Source organism: Rattus rattus, chromosome 18 (assembly GCF_011064425.1).
Source record: "Rattus rattus isolate New Zealand chromosome 18, Rrattus_CSIRO_v1, whole genome shotgun sequence".
Taxonomy (NCBI): domain Eukaryota; kingdom Metazoa; phylum Chordata; class Mammalia; order Rodentia; family Muridae; genus Rattus; species Rattus rattus.
The window spans coordinates 26164052-26189573 of NC_046171.1; the positions used below are offsets into that span (position 1 = coordinate 26164052).

The 25522-nt window shown below is 52.0% G+C and overlaps 1 protein-coding gene across 2 annotated transcripts; it reads left to right on the forward strand.

Annotated features, from left to right (window-relative positions):
• The first annotated feature begins 3027 nt into the window (after nt 1-3027).
• On the forward strand, nt 3028-25132 carry Vsir (V-set immunoregulatory receptor). 2 transcript variants are annotated; one of them, XM_032888409.1, is made up of 7 exons: nt 3028-3219; nt 13792-14214; nt 14754-14810; nt 19995-20102; nt 23126-23153; nt 23884-24080; nt 24241-25132. In XM_032888409.1, exons 1-7 carry the CDS (start codon nt 3138-3140, stop codon nt 24276-24278), a joined length of 933 nt encoding a protein of 310 aa, XP_032744300.1. In that variant the 5' UTR covers nt 3028-3137; the 3' UTR covers nt 24279-25132. The 2 variants fall into 2 exon arrangements, with proteins under 2 accessions (XP_032744300.1, XP_032744299.1); XM_032888408.1 differs by having other exon boundaries at nt 23887-24080.
• The last annotated feature ends 390 nt before the right edge of the window (nt 25133-25522 follow it).

The following is a 25522-nucleotide window of genomic DNA, read 5'->3' on the forward strand; positions in this document are numbered from 1 at the left end:
ATGGGGAAGGGGAACAGCGAGATGGCTCAATCGCTCTAAGCACTTGTCACCAAGCCTCACGACCTGACATCAATCCCTGGGTGGAAAGAGAAAAAACAACTTCTGCTATTGTCTTCTGTCCTTCAGGAGCTTGGCATGCAAGAACCTGCATCCGTATAAATACACACGCAGAGTAAATAAATAAATGTGTGTAAAGGATAGTAATCATTTGCTAACATTTCTCACTGGGGTGGAGAAACGCCTCACACTGAGGCTGAAATAGACCGGACACTAGAACAGCTTTCCCGTCCCTTCAAAATCTCTCCCATGCCCTCTGCAGTTCAGGTGGGTTTTTTATTTCTCTTCCTAATACATGGCACTATGTGACACCATAATGCTCACCAGGGAAGGCCTCACGCTCTCCTTGTGTTCTGCACGGTCGTGATTACAGTTATGAACGTTTGCCTCCCCCCACTTCAGCTTGAACCTTACCCTGCCCCAGTCTTTTCAGCCATTACTAAGAGACAAGAACAGGCTGGAGAACAGCCTTCTCATGGCCACTGTCCCATACCCCTTGACAGTCCCTGGAAGAGAGTCTGACACCACTCAGGCTGCTGGGGCTGGAGGGTGGGGGACTTGAACAGGATTGCCCCCTGCTGTGTCTTGTTCTGTGTCCCTTTCTGATTTCTTTGGCTTCTGAGCTGAGGAGGAAGTTGGACCCCCGTTGCCTGCCCTGATTTTCAGGAGGGTTTGAGGTTTGCTAGGCCAGGCCCACAGCTTGGGCAATGCCTGTGTCTTCCTGTGGTGCAACCCAAGGATGCTCAGTGCTGGGGGCAGGGGCTGTCAGGGGAGGAAGGGGCAGTGTGGGGGAGGTGTTCCGCTCTCTCCTGGAAGGGCCCTACTTCAGCTCTGCGGAGGATGGCTGGGGTGGGAAGAGGGTCTAGTGTCAACCTCATCTCTACTCATCTCTAGTGTCTTGGCTGCCCTCTGGCAAAATAGAATATTCGTTCTATGACCAAGAAGGACCCAACGCTGTCTCACCAGATGGGGTCCCAAGGTCAGGTTCACACTCAGGGACCTGACTTAGGTTTTGGCAGCTTCTGGGGATCTCATGCCAGGGCGTTTGCTAGCTTTAGGCTTATACCAAGCCTGCAGAAGGTCACTGAACAATAACAGGATACACTATCCTCCTTCTGAGGTAGCCTTCCTTACCTAGTAGCCTGAGTGGGCAGGCCCATAGAGCCTGTGAGGGGCCATCCACATCATCCACAATTTGTAGCTACCATTTGCCCATCCCAACCCCACCCCCAGCCTAATCCCTGACACTGTACTTGGTCTGTCCTCTGTCCTATAGCCAGGAGCCACTAAGAGTTCAACATTCTTGCTCCTCAACACAGTCACCCCTGCATTGGTCACCTCGGCCACTCTATCCAGACAGGGCTTACTCTCAGGTCTGTCCCTCAGGTGACAGTGCAGTTGACAGCCTTTTTACCTTCATCTTGTATAAGGGACTTGAACATAAGGGAGCCAGGGAGGCTGGGCCTGGTGGGACAGCTTTACAATCTCAGATACTTGAGAGGCCAGTGGTAGAAAGGCTGTGATAAATTCAAGACGCTCCTGGAAAACTTTCCCAGAAGTTAAGAGAAACAAAGAAAGAAACAAAGAAGCCAAGGAACAAAGGAAGATGGTGATACATTTTAGGAGCAGTGCAATTGTCTAGCTCGGATGAAGCTCCAGAACCAATGCCTAGCCTTAAAACAGAGTGAAAAAGAGAATTATTGAGGGTTGGGATCCTCCCCAACCCTGCCCCCACCCCTGTTGGCAGCCCAGAATGTATGTATCCCTGTGTCTGACTCAACTCTGGAGAAGCTGGGCATGATGGTGCCCACCTGTACTCCCAGCATTCAGGAAGCAGAGGCAGAAGAATTAGAAGTTCAAGATTACACGATTACACACACACACACACACACACACACACACACACACACACACACACACACACACACACACACACAGAGTGGTGGGAGACCATGGTCCTAAAAACCAGGTAGGTTTGGGAGAGCAGAAGAACTCAGGTAAGGAATTAACTGGCTGCTACCTCAGATCAGGTCTTGAAGGAAGCACTGACAGAAAGGGGTGGAGGAGGGGCTCCAAGTTCAGGCCAGGAAGGAACAGAGAGGAGCGAGCTCTAAGTGATCACGAGTACATGGATGACTGTAGAGATACCATGAGGGCCAGGAGGACAGCATGAGAATGAGTCTGTAGAGGGGCCATGAAGGTGCACTCTTGCAATCCTAGCATGCATTAGGCTGAGGTAGAAGAATCTTGAGGCCAGCCTGAGCTACATGGCAGCATCCTGTCTCAAAAAGCTAACATATTAAAAACCACAAACAAAACCCCACCCAAACAAAACAACACAAACCACGCAAAAACAAAACTCCAGGTAAGTTAAAAACAAAAGACCAACAAGACGGAATCAAAGGAACCCATGAAGAACTGCACAGCCGTGGGTAAAGCCCTGGGGGAGAGACGCTGAGAGGATCCTATGGGGCACACCAACAGATGCAGAAGTGCGTCCTGAGGTTGGGAAGTTCTGGGCTTGTGCATCCTCTGCCCGTGTTTCAGGTGTGTTGGCTGGTGGGTGTGATTGTGCCAGGGTGTATCAGCTGCAGGGCACACAGGCGCAGAATGGGCTAAACTCCCTCCCAATTGCTAAACTCCTTGCAGACATCAGATTACCCATTTACCCTGGGCTGCTAGAGCAGAGATCCAAAGTTCCTGCCTCCAGACTAGAAGAACTGCAAGGCAAACTGGGTAAGACTTGGATCCACTCTTCAGTATGCATGGCCATCATGATCTCAAAAAAGCACCGAGACTTATAGAGAGGGAAGTGGCTGGTTGGACACTAGCCACTTGTATCTGCAACTCCAGCCCTTCCCCACCCCCATCCCCGGGCCCTGGAGACGCTGTACCGCCCGCCGCCCCTCGGGGGCGCTGCTGGGCGGGGAGCTCGCTCAGCCACCCGCCTCGCAGTGGGCTCAGCATTCACTTTAGCAAGCGGTGTGTACAGCCGGCTGTCTCCCTGGGCTCTCGGAGCCCCGCTTGCTCCACGCGCGCCCCAGCAGTCTGTGTCTGCTCTTGCCCGGCTCGACGGCGACATGGGTGTCCCCACGGTCCCAGAGGCCAGTAGTCTGCGCTGGGGAACCCTGCTCCTCACTATTTTTCTGGCTGCATCCAGAGGTAAGATCCACAGGCGGTGGGATGCTAGGGAGAGCGCCAGGGAGTACAGCCCGGTAGGGTAGGGGGGGACTCAGGCAGGATGGGAGTGCCCTGAAATCCCCTCAGTCTGCGGTAACCTTCCACCCTACCGCTGCTCCGCTGGGACAGCCCAGCAGGGTGCAGTGGTGTCTCCATCCTACAACAGGCACATCTGTAATTGCTAACAGCTGCCAAAACAGCAGGCAAGGGTGTCCCTTGGGGACTGCCTGCCAGACGCTTCCCTGACCAGAGAGCCCAGAGCAGGGGTCATGAAGAGCTTCTGCAAGGCAGGAGAGGGACAGCATGAGAATCACCCTGGTCCTACGGCGGTGGCTGACTGGATTTTGACACCCGGGCATCTCCCTGCCTTTAGGCACCAGAGTCTGAGAGCACTTAGGGGGTGTGGTGCTGTGACCCAGTATCCTATCCCTTTTGACACTCATGGGTAAGTCTTGATGGACACTCCTATATCTGAGCATGTTTGTCACCTGCTCTGTACTGAAAGTCTGATGGCCCATTTGAGTGATCAGTGGCTTCCTGTCATTTAACCAGACTGCAGCTGAGTAGCCAATATGGATCAATAGGAACGTCACGGGACACTCCCTGGGCCCAGCAACCAGTTCTTGCTAGGGGCTTGGATAACCTCCACAGCACAGACACAGAAGCCCCACACAGGAAGATGTCACTTCCAAAGTCCAGACTCACAATCATATTGTCCCTGGACACAGCAGTTCCCCAGAGCTCAGTCCTTGTTTTGTGGGGCAGAAGACCTCAAAGAAAAAGGAGATACCCTAATAGTTATCCAAACATAGACAGGTGTGCCCCCTGACACTGCCTGCCTGACACTACCTTGCTCAGAACCCAGGGCGCAGGTAGCTTCTGCAAGGCAGGAGAGGAAGGGTCCAGGGACAGGGTCAGTCATGGAGGGAGTGGCCTCTGAGACGGAGGGCTCTGATGGAGCCAATGGCTGCCTCAGAAAAGAGGGAAGAGGGTTGAGGGAATGAAAGGGAGGAGAGACAGGGAACTCCTAATCAGCACTGGGAGGCTGGCCTGGACGTCTGATAAGAAGGAACGCACCCACACCCTACTGTCAGAACAACTGAAGCCCAGGCCTGCTTTTCCTTAGCACTGAAGGGAGAACCTGAGGCAGGGATGGGGTGGGGATACAGGTGGGGGGTGTCTCCCTGACAACACCAAGGCTCCCCTCAGGGCAGCAGACGGTAGGAAGGCCGGTATGGTATCTACCCCAAGCTACTCTCCTTCTCCCCAGTGACTCCACGAGGCCCCCTTTCTTACCTCTTCCCTACCCTTACTAGAATGGGTTGCTTTCTGGTCAGCAGCCTCAGTTTGGGAAACCAAGACCTAGAGCTTCAGAGCAGCTTACAGAACGTCCCCCAGCAGAGGAGCTTCGAATCCCATCCTACTGTCTCTGTACCCAGGAGATTGTACGACCCATTGTGTTTCCCTACTCAAACTGCTTGGTGAGCTGGAGGCCAGCTCCCTTCAGCTCAGGGAGACAATTAGGGATCCAGGAGGCTTTCAGGAAAGAAACCGAGGAACCTTTTAGCCTGGAGCTGCTCTGACCTCAGCACTGGCTATACTGTAAGTCATAACTCACTGCTTCCTTCTCTTTCCTGAATCAGACCTGGTCAGGAGGTCTGGGGGCTGAAAACCACTCCCCGCCCCCATCTGCGTTAGGACTGGGGTGATTTGGAAAGAACTGTGTTTGGGACAGGGTGAGATGTGGATCTGGGGGACTTCAAACAGCTTAGGAGGCACTTGGGGTGCAGGGAACACACTCCTTTCCCGTCCTGACATGGGCTGATGGGGGGAGGGGTTACCTTTGGAACCAGACCCCAAGGGGTGCAGAACCTCTTCCCCACAAGTGTCCCTAAGATTTGAGGAAGTTACCACCCTACCTGTCCTTAGTCTGACCCAGGAGCCCCATTCACGATGGAGGGCTGGTGTCCCAGAGAGGGGCGGCTATCTTCTTCCCCTTCACGGTAAACAAGCCTGCAAGGCCCTATTGAGTAAACTCAGTGCTGTAAGTCTGAAGCGGTAGTGGTCAGCTCTTAGGAAATCCCTAAGCCCTGCCCAGTAGGCCGAAGCTAGGGATGCCCAGAGGCCAGAAACAAGGAGGGCGGGGCTGGGAGGCTTCAAGGCAGCACTTCCCTGCTGTAGATCTAGGGAAGGGGAACCAAAGGGAAGCTAAAGGACTCGCCTCTTCTGTTCAGGATCTTAGGCCTAAACAGGAAAAACAGAGGGTTTGCATGCAGGGCCCCTGTGGCCTAGTGGTACTGGCAGAGCGTTGTGTATTTAACTTGAGGTCCTTGTTCAAAGGCAACTAATGCCTAGGACTAGTCTGGCCTTGCCAGAAATTAGTCCTGGCTTCTCATACCTATGGATTCTTTTAAAAAGTCTGGTTGGTCCATGGCCTTCCTGGTGTTTAAGCAAGGAATCTGGTGAATATCTGCATTCCCGGGCTTCCTCCACTCCAGCTCAACTGTTTCCTAGTTAGACCTGGATTCAGATCTTAGCTGTGATCTGGGCGAGCTTCTTAGCATCCTTGGTCAAGCCTCCATCTGTAATGTAGGGTGGCCATCTGTCTCCCCTTAGACACGGCTGTGTGCAGCTGATGGGCAAGACTTCCAGGGCCTGGTCCTTGTGGTGCTGGTAGTGTGTCATCTCCTGGTTTCTGGGGACTCCATGTTAGTGGCTTTCCATCTGAGCCTTTGCTGCCTACAGAGCCCTGATGAGTCCCCGGGACTTAGAAGCCACGAGAAATACCTCCAGGAATGAATTTTCCAGAGTCATAGCATCCGAAGGATACCCAGGCTGGTTCTAGCTACCCTTTCGGACTGAGAGTCTGAAATGGCCACAGGGGTGCCTAGAGGTTCTCCTTCTAAGTCTCCTTTGCAAGAGGCCATCACAGCCAGCCTGGCCTAGGGTGTGCTTGTTCGTGGGAGGTCCCTCAGATCCCATTTCTGTACTCGGACTAGTTATTGTTGACCACCTCCAGAGGGAAGCCAGGGATGAGATATGCTCCCAACCAGTCATTTGCTAATGGACTTGCTGCGTTCTGCTATTAAACAAGCCCTCCCTGTAGCTTTTGTGTACAGGGACTCAGCTTCCAAGGGGTCAGCTACTCCCTCATCATGGGGCTCCAAGCACACACTTCCCCCAGCTGAGCCGTGAGCAGGCTGAGTGAAGAGGTTGCAGCTAACTGTTGCTCTCTGGGAGGAGGAGGAGGAAGAAGAGGAAGAAGAGGAGAAGGGAGGAGGGGGAGGGGGAGCAGAAGGAAGAGGAGGAGGGTAATTCCCCGTACAGCATTCTGGGCTCATTTGCTCATCACCCTTACGTGGTATCTGCCAAATATCTACCTACTTATTTTTCCTTTAAATGTATACTTTTCTCTAAATTTTGTTAAAAGGAAATTTTAAGTCTGTGTCACAAGTGGAAAATTAGTGTCACTGGCCGTAAATAGAACATATAAAAGAACACCGTTGGCAAGCCAAATAAAGGAATTAAATGTTAGCTGGAAACTTAGCCCAGGCAAGGCTCATCGTGTAAAACCCGTTGCCGTCTCTTACAGAAATGAATGAAATAAAAATAAAAAGGGACATTTTGAAGACAGTGTCATCAACTAGGACTTTCTTTTTGACATAACCAGAGCTGGGGGAACACGGAAATGGGAACAACCACCTCTCTTTATGATTCAATGTTATTTAATGTAAAATCAAAAGCAAAACTACTTGAGTTAGTACAGCTGCCAGGCAAACTGAGCCCTCATTGGTTAGGTCAGCTGTCCATCTGTGGAAGGAGGTGGAGCTAGTCTCTGGTTACCTCTAGTCTCTGGAGAAAGCATCTGCTTCCCCCAGGCCTGGGTTTAAATTTTGTTCACAACTTATTCTCTGTGAGACGCTAGGCAGCTTTCTTATGTTCTTTGGCATCATAACCCAAGCACCTATTTCAGGGGCTTGGGAATTAATTAAATAAACAAGCCCATGTGTGTGTGTGTTAAGAACATTCCCACCAAGTGAGCCCCTTGCATGGATGCACTCAAATCTTAGGAAGTCTCCCTGGTCTGACCCCTGGGGACCCGTTTGTGGTGGCAATGGGGTTGGGTTCTCTTCATAGAGATCTTGAGTCTCAGTTAGAATCCTCCAGGGGAGCCTCTCCCAGCCAAGGCCCTGGCACACTGCCCAGGCCCTCCCCAAGAGGTACAGTGGCTAAGGGCTCTACTGGATGCCTGCTGGTTTCCCAAGACGCTGGAAGTGTGGCTTCCTCCCATAGAGCCCTGCTTCCCCTTCCCACCCTCCTTGGTCTATATGAATGGACACTTCCTGCTGGGGCAGGGATCAATAAACACATCTGAGATACCCTTTGTCCTCCCTAGCCCTGAAGCCTCCACACAGACCTGCTGGCTTCAGCCTGCAACCTTCACCCTGGGGGCACTTCCTCTGGGATTTGATTGGACCCTGCCTCTGTTTTCCCTCTGTATCTTACATCTTGATAAAGCTATAGGCCAGCTTTTCCCTTCTAGCACCTGGAGAGCATCCTAGGAAGTGGGGCTTGCGAGCTGGGCCCAGGTCCCATGCCTAGAAGGCCAGAGACCCATCTTCCTCTCTCTTTCATTAAGAGTGGGGCCAGTAAAGGCAGACAGTCAAATAATTGTTTACTTGGCAAGCTAGCAGCCAGCCAGACCTCAGCTGTCTGGGTGGGGCCTTCCTGGCCTAACCAATCAAGCTCGGACCCACCCCCAAAAACTGGGGTGTTGCCTTGGTGACTGTGGGTAAAGCTAGCATGTCTGTCAAGGAAAACAATACTAAAGCCCTCCACACCCACACACGTACCCCTCCCCCTCCCCCCATGCCCATAGCACCTGATGTGTGGCAAAAAGTGACTGTTTCAAAAACAAGACCAGAGAGGATGCCAAGTAAGAGTTCCTTTGAAACTTTGCCCAGAAGTTGTACCCTACCTGTGGCCTGCACCCTGACTGGATGATGCCCTCAGGGAGCTCTGAGCTCCATAGCCTCTGCCAGGAGCTAAATATCTGTGGAGTGAAAGAGTGTTTTGGTTTGGGTTTTAGGAGCAGAAAAGATAGGTGCTCTCTGCGTAGGGGTCAGCTCAGGGTCAACTCCTCTCCTAAGAGCTGAAAGATGAAATGTTAGCTCCGCCCCCTAGGGGAGCAGGGCTGGAGGGAGAGCTCTTCCTGTCTGCCTGCTGGTTGGAAGTGTGGGTCTCCACTCAGCTACGGGGTAGGTGGTGGGTGTGGGTGGGGATGTGACCTCAACCAAGTCACTATTTCTCCAGTCAGTTTTATCTTTAAAATGAGGATGAGGCATAGCATGGCACATCCACCTATAATCCCAGTGCTGGTGTCTCAGAAGCAGAAGGATCACAAATTCAAGACCAGCCTGGGTTTCAGCCCTGGGGCACTTCCTCTGGGTTTTAAACCAGTCGGAGTTTCACAGCAAAAGGCTCAAAAACAAAAACCAATCAACCCCTAAGACCCAATGCCAAATAAGAAACCTCGCAAAAGTAGTAGTAGTAGTAGTAGTAGTAGTAGTAGTAGTAGTAGTAGTAATAATAATTATAATTTAAAAACAAAAGTATATGGAATGGGGGATTATACTCACATCAGGATAAAGTGCCTAACATCTCAGGAATGAATACGAGGGGCCTGGATAGATGACTTGGAGTTAAGAGCACTTGTTGCTTTTCCAGAGGACCCGGTGTCCTCCATGTCAGATGGCTCACAACTGTCTGTATTCCAGCCCCAGGAGATCTCGGGCCTCTGTGGGCCCCTGCATTCACATACCTGAGCATGGAGCTCAAGGGCTTCAGGACATGGGGCTCTCTTAACTGCAGACAAAGAGTAAAACAGTCCAGAGAAAATGTCATCTGCGTAGGTTTGTGTAGTTCAGGTCCAGCGTAGGAGGGCCCGGGGCTTAGGACGGAGTTATGACAGTTCCCAGAGCTGGGATTTTCCTAGCTCCCAGCTTCCCCCCAGCAGGTGTAGGGTGGTCCTACTCAGTGGCAAGTCAGGCCAGGTGGAAGCAGGGGACCTGTGCTCTTCACTGGGACATGCTCTGGCCAGGACTTGCCGTGCTTTCCTGTCCCATGTAAACTTGGCTACCCTAGAGCCAGGTGCCTTCCTCCCCACCCACTTTCCTGGCCTCCTGGACAATAACCCAGGTGGCCTAAGAGATCAGCAGCTGACAATGGTCTACACCCTCCCGCCAAGTAATTATAATTCCAGCCAGGCTGCATGCTGCCCAACACTGTGTGTGTGTGTGTGTGTGTGTGTGTGTGTGTGTGTGTTCTGCATGCCTGTGTGCCTGCCCTAGAGTGTCTTCCCAGGGACAGGCTGCTCTGAGCTTCAGCCATAACGGATGCTCCTGGCCCTCCTGTTCCCCTTGAGGACAAACCTGGTGCCTTTCCTGCCCACTCTAGGCCTCTGAGCCTAAACTCTGACATTCCAACCCTACCCTGATCCAATCCAAGGACAGCTTCCCCTTCCCTCTAACCCAGGAAGGGAAGTGAGTGTGGGCAGTTGGAATGGAGTCACACCCCCAGCCACACCCCTTCTCCTGCTCTCTCTGAACCCTGCTCTCTTCCATGGTCCCTTGCCAGTGAAATGGGACTGGATCCCTTCCCCCAGCTCCCCTGCAGACCTGAGCTTGAAACACTATTGCTTGGGTTCTGAGGGCTCTCAGCTTGGCACCCCCCCAACCCCCCAGTTCAGGAGACACTCATGCTACAAGTGAGTCCTACCCCGTTCCTGCCTTTGACTGTAAGCATCTCGGTCCCTTGTCCTGTCGCCCTTACCCACAGCAGGCCTGTAGCCCTGGCCTCTGCGTTGCCTGCCCTCCTGACAGCCCCCAGGGCCTGTGTGCTGGGCAAATGCTGAGGGAACTAAATTTGGCTGCAAGGGCTCTCAGGCAGGGGCTACTGAACAGAGGACAGGGGGCTGGGAGAGCTGCCGAATGGCTGCAGGGAGAGGGCAGGGATATTGCTACTCTTTGTGGGTTGGTTCCTTTTGTGGATGTCTGGGAAGCCCCTTTCTTTCCCTGGTAGCCCCCTCCTGTCTCTGGCGGAGCCATAGTTTAGTGACCACACCCAGTCCATACAGGTCCGTAAGGCAACCTTCAGGCTGGTGTGGACAAAGCCAGCTACTTGCTGTCTCCAAGAGAAACTGGGAGTCAAGCTTTCCTGCATCAAATCCCTGCTTTAAAATTATTTTACGTGTATGGAAGTTTTGCCAGAGTACATGTCTGTGCACCGTGTGCAAACCTCATGTCTGAGGAGGCCAGAGGCGGGGCATCTCGGATCCCTTGGAACCGGAGTTAGAGACAGCTGTGAGCCACCACATGGGTGCTGGGAATTCAACCCAGGTCCTCTGGAAGAGCAGCCAGTGCTTTTAATCATTGAGCCAACTCTCCCGAGTCACAAATCCATACTATTTCGAGTCAGCAACCCCCACAAAACAAAGGAAAAACCCTACATTAAGGGTTAGATGCAAGATCTAAAGGTTAGAGGGACTCTGGGGGCTTCCAGCTCGGCAATGGTACACATGCCTGGGTTGAAGTCAGACTCCCGTGGTCCCTTGCTGTAGGATGGTGAACAAGCAAACTGCTTTACTCTGTCTATGGACGTGGTCAACCCTGCTCTCTCTGGCTGTCAGATGCACCACATACGCCTGGGCATCCTTGCATCTCACGGTTTTCTGGGAAGCCTGTTTTTCTTGAGGTTACTATGGTTCAGGTCCGGACTCCAGACCCACTGCCATTCAGCCAAACCATTTTCCCTTCCTGGGCCTGTCACTGCCTGAAAAGGAGATCATATCTCACCAAAGATGGTCTGAAATCTCCGCTCACCTCGGTAACAACATTCCAGAAATCTCTTTTGTATGTAAGCAGAGCTGGGGGGGCTGGCTCTGGAATGTCTGTCTTCCTCACTTTGTAGGCTTAAAACTCCGCTCCTCTGGGCATTCTTTGGGGCCAGTGGTCCCCTTCCTACTCTACCTTAGACACTCGAGCCCTCTAGCACTAGATCATCAGCCTTTACTAGTCATTCGTATTTCTGTGACAAAGAGTTTGAAGCTAGCTTCTTCATTCCACTGGATTTGGGTGTTTCTTGAATTGCAGAGAGAATACTTTTAGGACAGTTGTGTGGAGAATTTCTGCCCTGGCTGTAACACCCACTGGCCTCTGTTGATGTTTTTATTTTTGTCTTTGAATGAGTCTGAGGCGAGGTTCCGCCTAGTGACTCAGTGTCACTGGACTCCAGTGCTGCCTACTCCAACTCCAAAAGCCCCAGCAGGCTGCTGCTCTTTCTGCTGGACCATCAGGGCTGTAGGGGTTCCTGGCCTGCCCCAAGGGTCCTGGTTCCGAGGGCAGGGAGAAAGCATCAGAGGAGGGGGTCCAGGTCCTCTGGATGGAGCAGTCAAGAGTGCATGGACAATACACGTAGGGTATGTGTGTGTGTGCGTGGGTAGGTGGGTGCGTGTGCGTGTGCGTGTGCGTGTGCGTGTGTGAGACGCACACATGCAGAGTCATGCGTATGGAAGTCAGAGGACAACCTCAGCTGTCATTGTTCGACTTTTAAAATATTTATGTATTTGTCTTATGTGTGGGTGCATGTACATGTTTAATTCATGGCATATGTGCAGAGGCAAACTTGTAGGAATTGGTTCTCTCCTTCCATCATGTGGATTGGACTGAAGCCATTAGGCCTGGTGGCATGTGCCCCGCTTACGTTTTCAGACAGGGTTTCATTCGGGTGGCAGGTGTCCTGTCTACCTTTTCAGACAGGGTGATGGTTTGTACGTGCTTGGCCCAGAGAGTGGCCCTGTTGGAACAGGTGTGTCACTGTGGGTGTGGGCTTTAAGACACTCACCCTAGCTGTCTGAAAATCAGTCTTCTGCTAGCAGCCTTCAGATGAAGATGTAGGACTCTCAGCTCTCCCTGCACCATGCCTGCCTGGATGCTGCCATGCTCCTGCCTTGATGATAATGGACTGAACCTCTGAACCTGTCAGCCAGCCCCAGTTAAATGTTGTCCTAGTAAGAGTTGGCTTGGTCATGGTGTCTGACAAACAGGGTCTCTCATTCGTTTGGAATTTCGCCAAGTCTATCTAGCTGGCCAGCGTGTTCTAGGCCTCTATCTGCTTCTCCCTCACAACTCACCGTTTCTGGACTTACAGGCCTGACCTAACATGCCCAGAATTTTACCTGGGTTCTAGGGACCCAAACTTGGGTCCTCACGGTTTTGAGGCAAGCATCTTTCTGACTGAGCCGTGACCCCAACCCTCCATTTGTTATCTCTCTTTCTATTCTAAACCTTTCCCGTTCCTGTCAGACCTCCTGTAGCCCCTGCAATGTAAGTGAAAGTCAAAGCCATGCTGAGATGTGGTGACCAGAGCCTTGGGTATTCCCACCTTTTCTGCCCTCCCACCCTGTGCTGCTGTGAATGTCTTTCTTCTTACTGGGGAGAAAACAGGTTCCCACGGTTAGAGGAACGGGTGTCCAGCTCATATCCCAGTCTGGGAATATGGCTCAGCTGGCAGAGTGTTTCTTCAGCAGGCACAGAGCCCTGGGTGTGAGACTCCATGCCTTTTAAACTGGGTCGATGACCCATGTTGATAGTCTCAGCTCTTGAGGGGTAGGGAAGGGAGATTGGTTCAGCTACATGGTATGTTTGGGGCTAACTATCAGGTTAAGTAGTAGAGGAGTGGGAACTGAGATTATGGTGGACAAGAGGGTTTCTTTACCTCCTTAGGGCAGAGGACTGCATTCGGGTGGGCAGCAGGTGCGGGGAACGCGAGGACCTGTCATGCATTCCTCATCCCTGTCCCTCATAGGCTTTGACTTTCCTACCTTCATGCCTAAGTTGAAATGCTAGCTTTGAAATTCTCATTCAAAGTCCAAAGACCCAGAGGGATCATGCCCATCCCTAGAAGGGCATTTTTTCTCCTCCCAGGTCTCTGAAAACTGGGCATGGGTTTGCCTCAGCCCACAGGGTCTTTAATGCAGGCTTCAGCTGGTTCACTGGCTGTCAGGCTGAGGTAGGGTACCAGGCACTGGCCCTCCCCATGCAGGCGTTCGATTAGTGCTCAACGAAGAAGTGATGGAAGAAGGCACTGCCTGGATGAGGAGTGGGGGTGGGTAGAAGGTGCTGGCACTCCTCAGAAGCAAGGCCAAAGACTGAGGCCTTCTATTCTCCTCGTATCTCCATGTGCAGGACAGAGTCGCCCAGTGTGGGGACCATTGCCTGCAGTGGAGCTGGATGCATGCTGTACTTGGGAGAAGGTTGCGTGTTGGCTGGCCAGTCTTGTTTGGCTTCCCTCCCACATGGGAGTCCTGGAGGCTCCTCGTATGTGGGTCGAGATGGAATGTTTACTAAGCAAGAGGCCACAGCGCAGGAGATCAGCTGGCTTGCCCAGGGTCTGGCTTGCCAGGGAGAGGCTGAAGTCAAGCTTTCTCATCCTGAGGGTAGCGAGGAGTGGCACTCACTCAGGCAGGTGACCGGGGTTCTCCTCTCTCTTGAGCAGGTCTGGTAGCAGCCATCAAGGTCACCACTCCATATTCTCTGTATGTGTGTCCCGAGGGGCAGAATGTCACCCTCACCTGCAGGATTCTGGACTCCGTATCCAAAGGGCACGATGCGAACTTCTTAAAGACGTGGTTCCTCAGCTCTCGAGGCGAGGTTCAAGTGTGCAAAGAACACAGGCCCATACGTAACTTCATATCACACCATCAACACCACAGAAGTCACCCGGCAGTCAATGCCAGCCATGACCAGCCCCAGAAACATGGGCTGGAGATAGCTTATGACAACCACGGTAACTTCTCTATCACCCTGCACAATGTGACCCTAAGCGACAGCGGCCTCTACTGCTGTCTGGTGATAGAAGTCAAACACCACCACCCAGAACGGCGGCTCTACGGGTACATGGAGCTGCAGGTACAGACAGGTGAGCTATTCTGCACAGACAGCCATGGATGGGAGTCCGGGCAGGTGGGTGGGTGGGTGTGGGGAGGCCGGGCAGGTGGGTGGGTGGGTGGGTGGGTGGGTGTGGGGAGGCATCTGCAATCTGCCACATGACTATGTAGTTTTGTGTAAGTTTTGTGCATGGGTGTGGGCATGTGATGATCTTGTGTGTATATCTCTATTTGTGACAGAGTGACCTTTTTTCATGTAAGAGGGTGTGTGTATCTGAACCTAGAGTGTTAACTAATGCTCATGAGAAAATGCATCAGGGGACTGAATGTGTCCTGAGTTTCAGTTGATCGTGGCCAAATGGCTGTGAGGCAAGTGTGCATGTCTGTCTGTCTGTCCCTTTGAGAATGTAAGACACACGTGCACGTGTATAGACTCCCCTGGGCGAGCGCTGCCATACAGGTATTAGCATGCATTCCTATGACGGAAGAGAGAGAAGTCACTAGCCTGGACTAACCCCTGCATCGTCAGGGGCCTCACGCTCACCTAACAGACCTCTCTTTGTTCCTACAGGCAAAGGCTCAGCATCTACATGCACAGCGTACCCGCCTAATGAGCAGGACAGTGACAGTAAGGACTCTCACTTCAGATCCCCATCCCCTCTCTGCTGCTTCACTCTCCTGTCCCTTCTTAACTGTGGCCCCAGAAGCCTCTGCTCCCTTCACTGCTCACTCTGTGAAGCAGGCGTCACCAGCCACAGTCTACAGAGGGGGTGCATATTCACTGCTCAGTGGTACGGCAGGGACTGGATGGTAGCCTTCCTGGCTCCGTTCATCTCCCCTGCTTGTGGGAGGGAACTGGGCAGACAGAGCAGAGAGTGACTGTCAGCCCTTGTGCTGGCCCAGAGTTAGAGGGCTTTACTCTCAGAAGGCTGAAGTCCTTTTTTTGAGAATGCCCTGTGGCATATAGAGTAGACCAGAGGATATGTCTTACAGTGCCCCACACGTCTATGAAAAGAGGGCTGTGGCTCATAGGTTTGTCAGGCATCCAGTGTAAGCCAGAGCTCTTGCTTAAGCCCTGGAGAGGCAGAAGAAAAATCGTGATCCTGACCTTGAGTTTAGACAAACATGAGGGTTTGAGCCAGAATGCAGACAACTGAGCTACAGCCTCGACTCAAGCCCCAACTCAATGACTAAGGTGACCTTCTATTCAAACTACTTGTATTTTCAAAACAACCGACTGCCCCACCATTACTTGTTGAATTGAATGAGAGCCACTGCAGTGTGGGGGTGAGGCCTTTGGTTCAATACCCTGCTGGGTACAAGGCATGGGCACACTCACTTCCCCATAGCACCTTCACTCTGAGCAATCATCCCAGTCTTCCTCCTACTGCTCCTGCTGCTGCTGCTGCTGCTGCTGCTCCTTCTTCTTCTTCTTCTTCTTCTTCTTCTTCTTCTTCTTCTTCTTCTTCTTCTTCTTCTTCTTCTTCTTCTTCTTCTCCTCCTTCTCCTCCTCCTTCTTCTTCTTCTTCCTCCTCTTCTTCCTCTCCCTCTCTTCCCCCTCCTCCTCCTTCTCCTTCTCCTCCTCCTCCTCCTTCTTCCTCTTCCTCCTCCCCCAACTCCCCCTCCCCCCTCCTCCTCCTCCCCTTCCTCTTCCTCTTCCTCCTCCTCCTCTTCCTCCTCCTCCTCCTCTTCCTCCTCCTCCTAGAATTTGTCTTTGCAAACCGCTGCTTCTGCTACTGCCTGCATGTCATGGGCAGGGAAATGAGGCTCAGGGAGAGCCTGTCTAGCCTGGAACTTGCCATGTAGACCAGGCTAGCCTCAGATTTGCAGCAGCCCTCCTGCCTCTGCCTCCCAACTTCTAGGATCCCAGTTATGAACCACCACATCCAGCTTCAGCAGAACCTTTTGAAAAGAAGCCATATGCTTTCAGTCTTGAGGACAGAGACAAGATGGTAGAGTGTTCAGGCTGAGGAGGTTGGGGACTTTTCTGCTCCTGAGACTAAGGGTGGGGCAGAAGCCTTGAACTTGACCTCCAAGGTGAATAGTCTTTCTTCTCCATGTACCTCTGTCCTTGGGTTTTGATGTTTAAATTCTCACCAATTCTTGGAGCTGGGAAATCTCTTTCTGGTTCCTGTTTCCTTGAGCTATTGTGCAGCAAACTGGCTTGTTGAGGTCCAAGAGAACATGCCTGCTTGAGGGCAGTGGATAGCTCTGATGCGATGACCTCTGATATTCCCTTCCATATTCCTGGCTCTAGTAGAATAATATTAAAAATATTGTATATTTCTAATATATATTAGATGTTATAAATATCTAATATATATATATTCCAGTAGTCTAGACACTAGGCAGGCATATATATATTTATATATATATACACATATGTATATGTATGTATACATATATATGATGTATTTTTACATATGTGTGCTATATTCTAGGGTGTACTTTTGGGAGAATCTAGGTAGTTCTGTTACTTTCTGCATCACTTCTCCATTGAGAAATGAGAATAACTATGTCCCTTTAACAGGGAAGCAAGTACTACCTAAGCCCATGCCCCAGGGATAAGAAACATGCTGTGTCTCAGGCCTAGGAAGCTGGGGAACAAAATAGCAAGAAGAGGTGAAGACTGTGGTGAACCCTCGGCCACCAGTCTGCCAGAACAGTGCCAGCACCTTGGAGGCATGGTTTCTATTTCCTCCCGAGGTCCATGAGGCCTGAGGTCTCAGGGCAACTCATCCACTCCTGCGCCAAGGCAGGATGAGGACTGAGAGCAGACATGGAGGGGTTTCTTAACGTATTTAGCAGTGGCCATCCATGCTAAACAGGCCTCATGGCCAGCTGCTGAGAACTATTCTACCCGCTCATTAACTTTGGAAGGTCCCAACCTCGACTCTGTCTCATACACGCATGCTCAACCCCAGCATTCCCTGGGGCTGTTAATGACGCTTCCAGCTAAGATCTGTGGGTTCTCCTTTTCCGATCCCAGTCTGAGTGGCTAGATGTTATTCTAGGGAAGGTTAGCTACATTAAACGAGGTAAAAGTCCAAGTGGGTTTCAGGTAAGAGGCCGTGTAGCTAAGGATAGCTAAGGGAAGGAGGCTGCCAAAGGTGTGGGCTGGCATTGCCAATCATTGCCCCTGAGATCAGGACAGGACCGTGCAGCCGGGCTCTGTACCCCTCCTACCCCTAATGTGGCAGGATATGCCAGACCCTTTCCTTAGACTCTTTGCACACACCCACAGGGTAGCTGGCAGGCCCTGGTCATAGACTGAGCAAACTGAGGCTTCTCCGCCTGCCTGCTCTGAAAGGGCGCTTGCCATGGGGTGGTTTGGGCAACTGCTTAAACCAGTGCCTCATCACCTTCCCATGAAGAGCCTGGCTCTAGATGGAAACTAAGCTTTCTCTGTAAATGGGTGCCTCCTTGGAATAAGGGGAACTGAAGTCAGACTGGCTTTAGAAAGGTTTCCTAAGCCTCTGAGGGCAGACGGGCCCACGGATATTCCTCCAGAGCTTGTCCTACCATAGCCTGGACAGTAACTGCAGCTGTAAGGAAACAGGCTCTGTGAGTGAAAGCAAACAGGCCATAGAGGGCAGGATTGCCACTTGCAGACCAGAGGGTTGGGCAGGGAGGCTCTGGCCAAAGCCCTAAGTCAGCTTGTGAACACCTGCCTAACCGTACCACACGTTGCTTAGTAACCACGGGATGGGAGACAAGTGCTTCGCAGCCAACTTCTCGGATTGCCCGCAGTGAGGTCCTAGGATGGAATTTAGCCACACTGAACAGTGTGAATTACGGGATGTTCTTCCTTTCAATATCCCACATTCAGGCACAGCCACATTAAAACCTGCAGGGAATCTGCTTTACTGTGGATTGCAACCTCCTGTGCCATCCGCCCAGCGATCGGTACCGTTTCCGTACCAATGGGTACTTCTCAAATGCTTGCCCAGGGTCTGCTCGGTTCCACGTAGCTCACTGTGAGCCTATTTATGTGTCCAGATTGCTTAGCGCACAGTGCGATAAAAATGGCCTTTGTTCCCAAGTAAAGTGCACAGGCAGCGTACAGACCAAGGCATATCTGGCTCCCAGAGCTCTCTAGAGGTAAACCCGATCCTATGACAAGAGAGCCTACCCATGTTTTGGCAGAGAGAAAGGTTCAAATTGGGAAGGAAATGAGCTTACGCTAGTTGTGGTTCCAAGGGCTCGTCTGTTCCCAGCTAAACTCCTGGAGTCAGCAGATGGACTGAAATAAACCAACCCCCCATGACACGGGGCTCGTGCAGTGGCATGGCCCTTTCCGAGACAGTTTTACAACAGCCTAGGAGAAAACACGCATGCAGTGCTCTCTGGCTCAGTGCTGTGGCGCTAAGTGGTTAGGTCCAGATGTCCTGTCCCGGTGAGCAGAAATCTGAGCCTAAGGGCTTCCTGCTGCAGAAAAAGGGTTGTTGAAAATGGAAGTAAACAATGTTTCCACCAGACAGAGATGTCTCCATCAATTTTGGGAAAGCTGTGTATAACAGGACCCTGGGAAGAATGAAGTTCTCTGTGTACCACAGAGATGTCCAAACTGTGCTTGGGTGTTGGGGCAAGGTTCGCCCGTGACCCCGTAAGACAAGACCAGATCTAGATGGTTAGGACTGTGTGAGGAGACCCAGGCTGAGCAGGGGGCTTTTGAATTTTGTTTATGTGTGTACATTTCCGTGTGTGCATGTACGTATGGGTACACAGTTACATGAGGCTGCACCTAGCTTTTTAGAAGGGTTCTGGAGAGTCGAATGCAGGGCCTGATCCTTGCGCAGCAAGCGCTTTGCAGACTAAGCCATTTCTCTAGTTGCTTGAGTATTTTTAAGCTCATGGCTATTTAAAGACACAAGACAAAAATGACATTTCTCTAGTCTTCCCCTTGCCTCCCTAGCCTAGTTCTCTAGTTGCAAATTTTATCTGCTGTCGTGTGTGTGTGTGTGTGTGTGTGTGTGTGTGTGTGTGTGTGTGTGTGTGTGTGTGTAGAGGAGCACTTCCAGGGCCTCACCCTAGACAGCCCAAGGATCCCTCAAAGGATGGACTGAGGTTTGTTTTATTTTTTAGACAGGTCTATGTGTAGTCCTAGCTGTCCTAGAACTCACTATACAGACCAGGCTGGCCTTGAACTCAGAGAGGTCCGCCGCCTGCCTTTGCCTCTCTGCCTCTGCTTCTGACGTGCTGGGATTAAAGCCGTGTGCCATCGTGTCCGGTGAGGCTGGAGTATTTTGTGCTCAGTGCAGTAAAGCACTCATCTTTGTCAGTGGCCTGTAAGGAGCCCCGTCCTCGCAGTCGTGCAATGCTGTGACGCTAAATTGTTTTCGTTGCTCAGGCTCCTTCTGATCTTGAGCCCTGGCGTTCGGTGTGAAGGGCCTTGTGGTGGACACTGTGAAGTCCAGGGTGGCCTAGCTCTCCCTTGCAGGCAGGATGGGGGCACTGCTCTCTCCTCTTTGGAGCCACCTCTGTCATGGGCAACAGGCGACCCCACGGGGTCAGGGACATAGGGCTGTCTCCAAAAGGAGGTCACTAGACCTCCCTGGCTTCTTCAAGACACTAAGGTTATGGGACCCTGCTGCCTGGGTCTCTCATCCTCCCTGCTCTGCTATGCCACGGGGTGCTTACACCTTCCCAGGTGGTAACCTCACTTTCTCTGCAATGGGTGCCTCCTTGGAGTAAGGGGAACTGGTCAGACTGGCTTTAGAAAGGTTTCCTAAGCTTCATGCTGTGTCTCAGTTTCTCTTTAGAAGAAGCGGCAGGAAGGGGACCCTCATGTCAGGTGCTTTTGTCCTTCCAGGCATCACAGCTGCGGCTCTGGCCACGGGTGCCTGCATTGTCGGAATTCTCTGCCTTCCCCTTATCCTGTTGCTGGTCTATAAGCAGAGGCAGGCGGCCTCTCACCGCCGTAAGTACCTTCCTGTGGGATGGTGATGGGGTCGTGGCTGGGAGGCCAGTGAAGGCTTGGGACCCGAGGACTGCATAGTCCTTCACTCTTCCTGCCAGGAGCTGGCTCTGGCCGAGAGAGAAGGGCCTACGTGCGCCTTTCTCTGGGCCTGATGTCTGCCAGCTGCTTTGGTACCCAGACAGGGCTGGCTTGGCACCCTCCATGTGAATCAATGGGTAACCACAGAGAAGGGTGGGTTAACTCAAACTAAAGATGAGTCTGTTTAGCGATCTCCTGGAGACTGGCTTGGCTAAAGGGTGGGTTTGTTTTGTAATGGGCAACAGAAGCCCAGGCTAGGCAATTTGACTAACTGAATGCCACAGGACACTGTGAGTGCAGAGCTGAGGTGGCCCCCAGCTGGTGGGACTACCCTGCCAGAAACTGTGTCATGTTATTACACACTCACCATAGGAACTCAAATAGGGGACATTGCTATCCCCACTTTATAGATGGATAAACTGAGGCTAAGGAAGGTTTCCTAACTTGCCTAATGAAACACACTGTAAGTAAACAGTAGATCCAAGTTTCAGGTTCATGGCCTCAAATACCCATCATATCCCTTTGCTGGGTGACTGTGCCTCTTGTCTGCCCTGGCTTCTCCTGTGAGCCTTGTTCAGTCTGCATTCTCTGAGGGGTGGGGTCTGGATGGGGGAAGTCCTCTGTTCTTACAATCCCTCCCCAGCCTCTTCCTAGCTGCAGTGGGTAATTGAGGGAAGGGGCGTTGTCACCAGGTCGCACCAGATTTCCTCTGGCCTCCCCTTCACCTCCCAATCGGCCTGCCATCCCCCCTTCCCCTCTTTCCTGGAGGCCCAGCCTGGAGCCCTGCAGGGCTGTGGTCACCTCACCCTTCCTCTCAGACTGTTCCATCCATTACAGCCTGCCGGTGGGCGTCTCTAATGGGGCAGCATGGAGCACGAGACAGGTCAGAGTGAAGGCGGAACTCAGAACTCTGCAGGGGGAAGGAATGGCTTGAAAAAAACCACCTAGTCCCTCTTCCTAGAGGCAGGGAGGCCAGGCTCTGGAAGGATTCCAAGGTGCTTTCTGTTCCCTTTGCCCCCACCACAGCACTGCCTGGTCATGTTGTCAGATCAGGGAGCAAGAATGGGAAAGCAGGCCTTTCTGGTGGAGCATGCAAACGTGGATAGGGGCTTCACCCAGTCTTTTGGTGGGTCTGGCCTTTCTTGCAAGGCCTCTGCAGACTTCCTATTCTGCTCATGGGATCTAGTGGGATTGAGACGGCTGGAGGAAAGAAAACTGAAGTGTATGTGTGTGAGTGTGTATATGTGTGTGTGTGTGTGAGTATGTGTATGTGAGTGTGTGTGTGGGTATGTACATGTGAGTGTGTATATGAGTGTATGTATGTACATGTGTGTGTATGTATGTGTGTGTATGAGTGTATATGGGCATATATGGGTGTCTGTGCATGTGTGCAGTGTATATGAGTGTATATGGGCATATATGAGTGTCTGTGCACGTGTGTGAGTGTGTGTGTGTGAGTGTGTGTGAGTGTGTGGTGTGTGTGTGTTTTACCAAACCAGAATGCCATTCATGTGGGGTTCTACAGACAGATCCCAGATTCCATACACCCTCACTTGAACCACTGGCTGCAAACTTTCCTCTGTCCCAGGAAGACACATGACCTGGACTTAGAGAAGAGCCCTGTGGTGACAACGGGCTAGGATAGGGGATACCTCATGCCATTGAGTGTAGAAAAAAGCCTTGTCTTGTCCCAGAGTAAGAATGTTCCATATACAGTAACAGGAAAGGAACAAAAATCTATCTTCTAGTGCATGCCTTTAATCCCAGCATTCATAAGGCAGAGGCAGGAGGATCACTGTAAGTTCAGGGCTAGCCTGGTCTACATGGTAAGTTCCAGGGCAGCCAAAGCTAGTAAGACTCTGTCTCAAAAACAAAACAAAACAAAAAAACCCAACCAAAAAACAAAACAAAACAAAACAAAATTGTCTTCTAAAGCAAATATTTTCTAGTTATTACTCTGCCTCCAAATGAAAGTCCCCCAATCTATCCCATGATTCAGACTCAGTGACAGAAATCTAAGATGTCAGAAGGTGTTAGTGCTTAGAAGGACAAAGTGCCAAAGGATGGGCACACGCACTTGGGGAGTCACTGATCCACTCTGACCCCAGAGTAGCAACCAAAAGCAGCCAGCAGGCTCACAGCAGGTTAGCTCATGGTGCTTGGCCTGTACTCACTGAGGGCTGGGCTGGGCACTGGGTGGTTGCCTAGGAATGAGCATTCTCAGGACAAAAGAAAAGAGAAGGCAGCTCAGTGACCCCGGCTCTAAAGCAGAGGTCACCATCTTTACCCCAGAGCGAAGTGGTAAGGGATGATGGGCTTGGCCCACGCAGCCTGACGCAGAGCCACCCTGTCAGCAGAAGTGAACTAGATTTCAGGAACTCTACGCAACTTCCCTGTGTTCATCTTGCAGATGCCCCCCTCCCCCGCCCCCAGGCCATTTCCCCATGTAAACCTCCCCCCTACAAGAAGGATCTGTGGGAGGGTGTGGGGAGCTGCAAGGAAGAGGGAAGTTGGTGTCGCTGCATCTGGACGATGGCCAGTTTTAGGGGGACCCTAAGGATGGGTTGAGGTGGTAATGACCTGTAGGGGAGAAAGTGGGTAGAGAGGCTGGGTGGGTAGGGACACTGAGGGAAGAAAGAGCCTTCTAATTCTAAGACCTGACTTTGAACTATCCACCCAATAAGTTGTGGCTAAAGACCAGAGAGGCAACTTCCTGATAGAAGCCATAGTTAGTGCATGCTGGGGCCTGGGTTTCCATTGAAACTTAGATTCTCAAGGTCTGACAGAGGATACATTTCACTTGTGCCCGAAGGTGGCTATGCCGTGGGTCCACCTGCTGGACAGATACCTGGAACTCAGTTCTCCTCAGGGAACAGTATAGGGTCCTGAGGGTGCAGCCTACATAAGGCTTCCTTCCTGTGACCAGCTTTTCTGTCTATCTCTAGGTGCCCAGGAGCTGGTGAGGATGGACAGGTAAGTCCCACGGTGACTTTGAGCAACTTCCTGGGACAAGGTGTCAGGAAAGGGATGCTTCTATGTGATGTGGGGCCCCTGCTCAGCACAAGACACAGCCAGTTAGAGCTGCGTCTGGCACATGTGGCTGGCGGGCTGCTCTGGGTACCACCTTCTCTCCTGCCATGCCCTGATTCTTCTTGGACATGCTTTTCCGGGTCTCAGTAACCACCTTGGCTTAGGATGGGAAAGAGTGGAAGCTGCTGGCTGGACCAGACATTGCAACATGCAAAGGAAGTTCATGGCCCAGGCCTGGCCCTGTTCATGGTTGGGGCTTAGCTGTACCAGGCACTCCAAGAGGAAGCTGTCTGGTTGAACATGAAGGAACAAGCCAATGGCTGCTCTGGGCAGGAGTGGGGTTAGGGGGGTTGCATCAGAGATGGGCAGGCAGGACAACGTTATCTGTGCTTGGCCATGGGCTGGCTTAGATGGGCTCAGAAATTAGCCACCTCCAGAAGCTTGGTTCCTGTCTTACAAAGTGTGTTCAGTGGAGACAACTTCTCAGATAGGTCAAAGAAAGCTCGACCTGTGATCCCACTAGGACCTCTGAGCTGGACAGCTTTCACAAGCTTGTCCTTGTCTAAGCCAGGGAGAAAAAAAAAGAAAGGGGTTGGGAGAGGCAGGGAGGATAGAGTGCTTGGGGTGGCACTGATCACCCCCCCCAATTCTGTTTCAATTCTGTTGTTTTTAGCAGCAACACCCAAGGAATCGAAAACCCAGGTTATGAGACTACTCCAACCTTCCAGGGGATGCCGGAGGCCAAGACTAGGCCTCCACTGTCCTATGTGGCCCAGCGGCAACCTTCCGAGTCGGGACGGCACCTGCTGTCTGACCCCAGCACACCTCTGTCCCCTCCAGGCCCTGGGGACGTCTTCTTCCCATCCCTGGGTGAGTGGCATCTGGTTTTACAGCACTCCGCTAAGTGTTAGGATCTAGGCTCTACGGCCCCGCCCCCCATCATTGGGGAATCTTCACGATGCAGAGTTGGACAAGGGGACACAGACCCCCTTCCCTTCCATCATTCACTTCTTTATCTCTTCTTTTACAGATCCAGTCCCTGACTCTCCTAACTCTGAAGCCATCTAAACCAGCTGGGGGACCGTGCCTGGTGCCTGGGTCAGGGACGGATGTACTTGATCGATGACAGGCCCTTGGACAGATCTTTAGGCACTGATTCCAGTTCCTTGCTCCTGCTCTGAGCCTAGACTCTGCTTTACGAGATGCACGGACCCTCCTCTGTCACTTTGAGATGTTACTTGGGGGCGGGAGGGGCAGGGAGAAGATGCTGGATTGCCCATAGCTGTTCTCAAGGTCCTGGGGTGCGGAGTTCTCCCTAGAGACTTGGTCTCGCCAGCCACAGATGTCAAACGACCTGAATCGTACGAGCATCAGCTTGGTAACAGCCTTTCTTCATGGAAACCAGCAGCCCGGATGGGATGAGGTAGGCACCTTGCCACCCTCCCAGGTGAGAGGCACAAGGTGTGAGAGACTCCTGCACGCTGTGGGGGTGTGGCTGGTCTGCCTGCTTGCCTGAGGATGCTCCTCTGTTGGCCTGACTCTAACCCCTGGATTCTGGAGTGTGCTTTCCACCAGCAACCTGAGGGTCTGTCAGTGTTTTAAGTGACTCTGGGCTCTCATTGCCTGTATAGCTGTCCATAGGGCGCAGTGGCCAGAGGCTCTGAAATAGCAAGTGCCTGTTAGGTTCAGGAGCTCATTAGTGTCTCGAGCAATGTGAGGCCTGGACCACCGGACACGGAGGGTGATGAGGGCACGATGGGGATGGTGAGGGGAGACAAGCCTCCTCCCTGTCCTCAACATCCAATCACTCCCACTGCTCAGCGTGGAGCGACGGCAAAGGTGATCTCTACAATGTCCTAATGATGCTGGGCTACTTCTAAGTGTGAAAGAGATGCTATTAAAAAGAAATACGTGAACAGCTATGAGTGGATTGGAGGCACTAGCTTTAAGGCCCCGGGGACAGGACCTGGTATGTGGTTGGGTTTGCACTAAGGGCCTAGGGGTCACTCTGCTTCTGATCGCTGTTCTTCTGAGTCTTACTTCAGGGTGACCTTCGGGCACACAGAAGAGCTTGTCCCTGGTCTGATGCTACTCTTGGCTCCCATCTCCAGGGTCTGGCATGACCTGGGCACATAGGAGAGTCTTCATAAAGGATTTTTTTTTCTTTTTTTCGGAGCTGGGGACCGAACCCAGGGCCTTGTGCTTGCTAGGCAAGCGCTCTACCACTGAGCTAAATCCCCAACCCCCTTCATAAAGGATTTTAAAGCATGAAGAGAAAGGGTAGTTCCTTTGAGGTAGAGATAGGGCAGCTG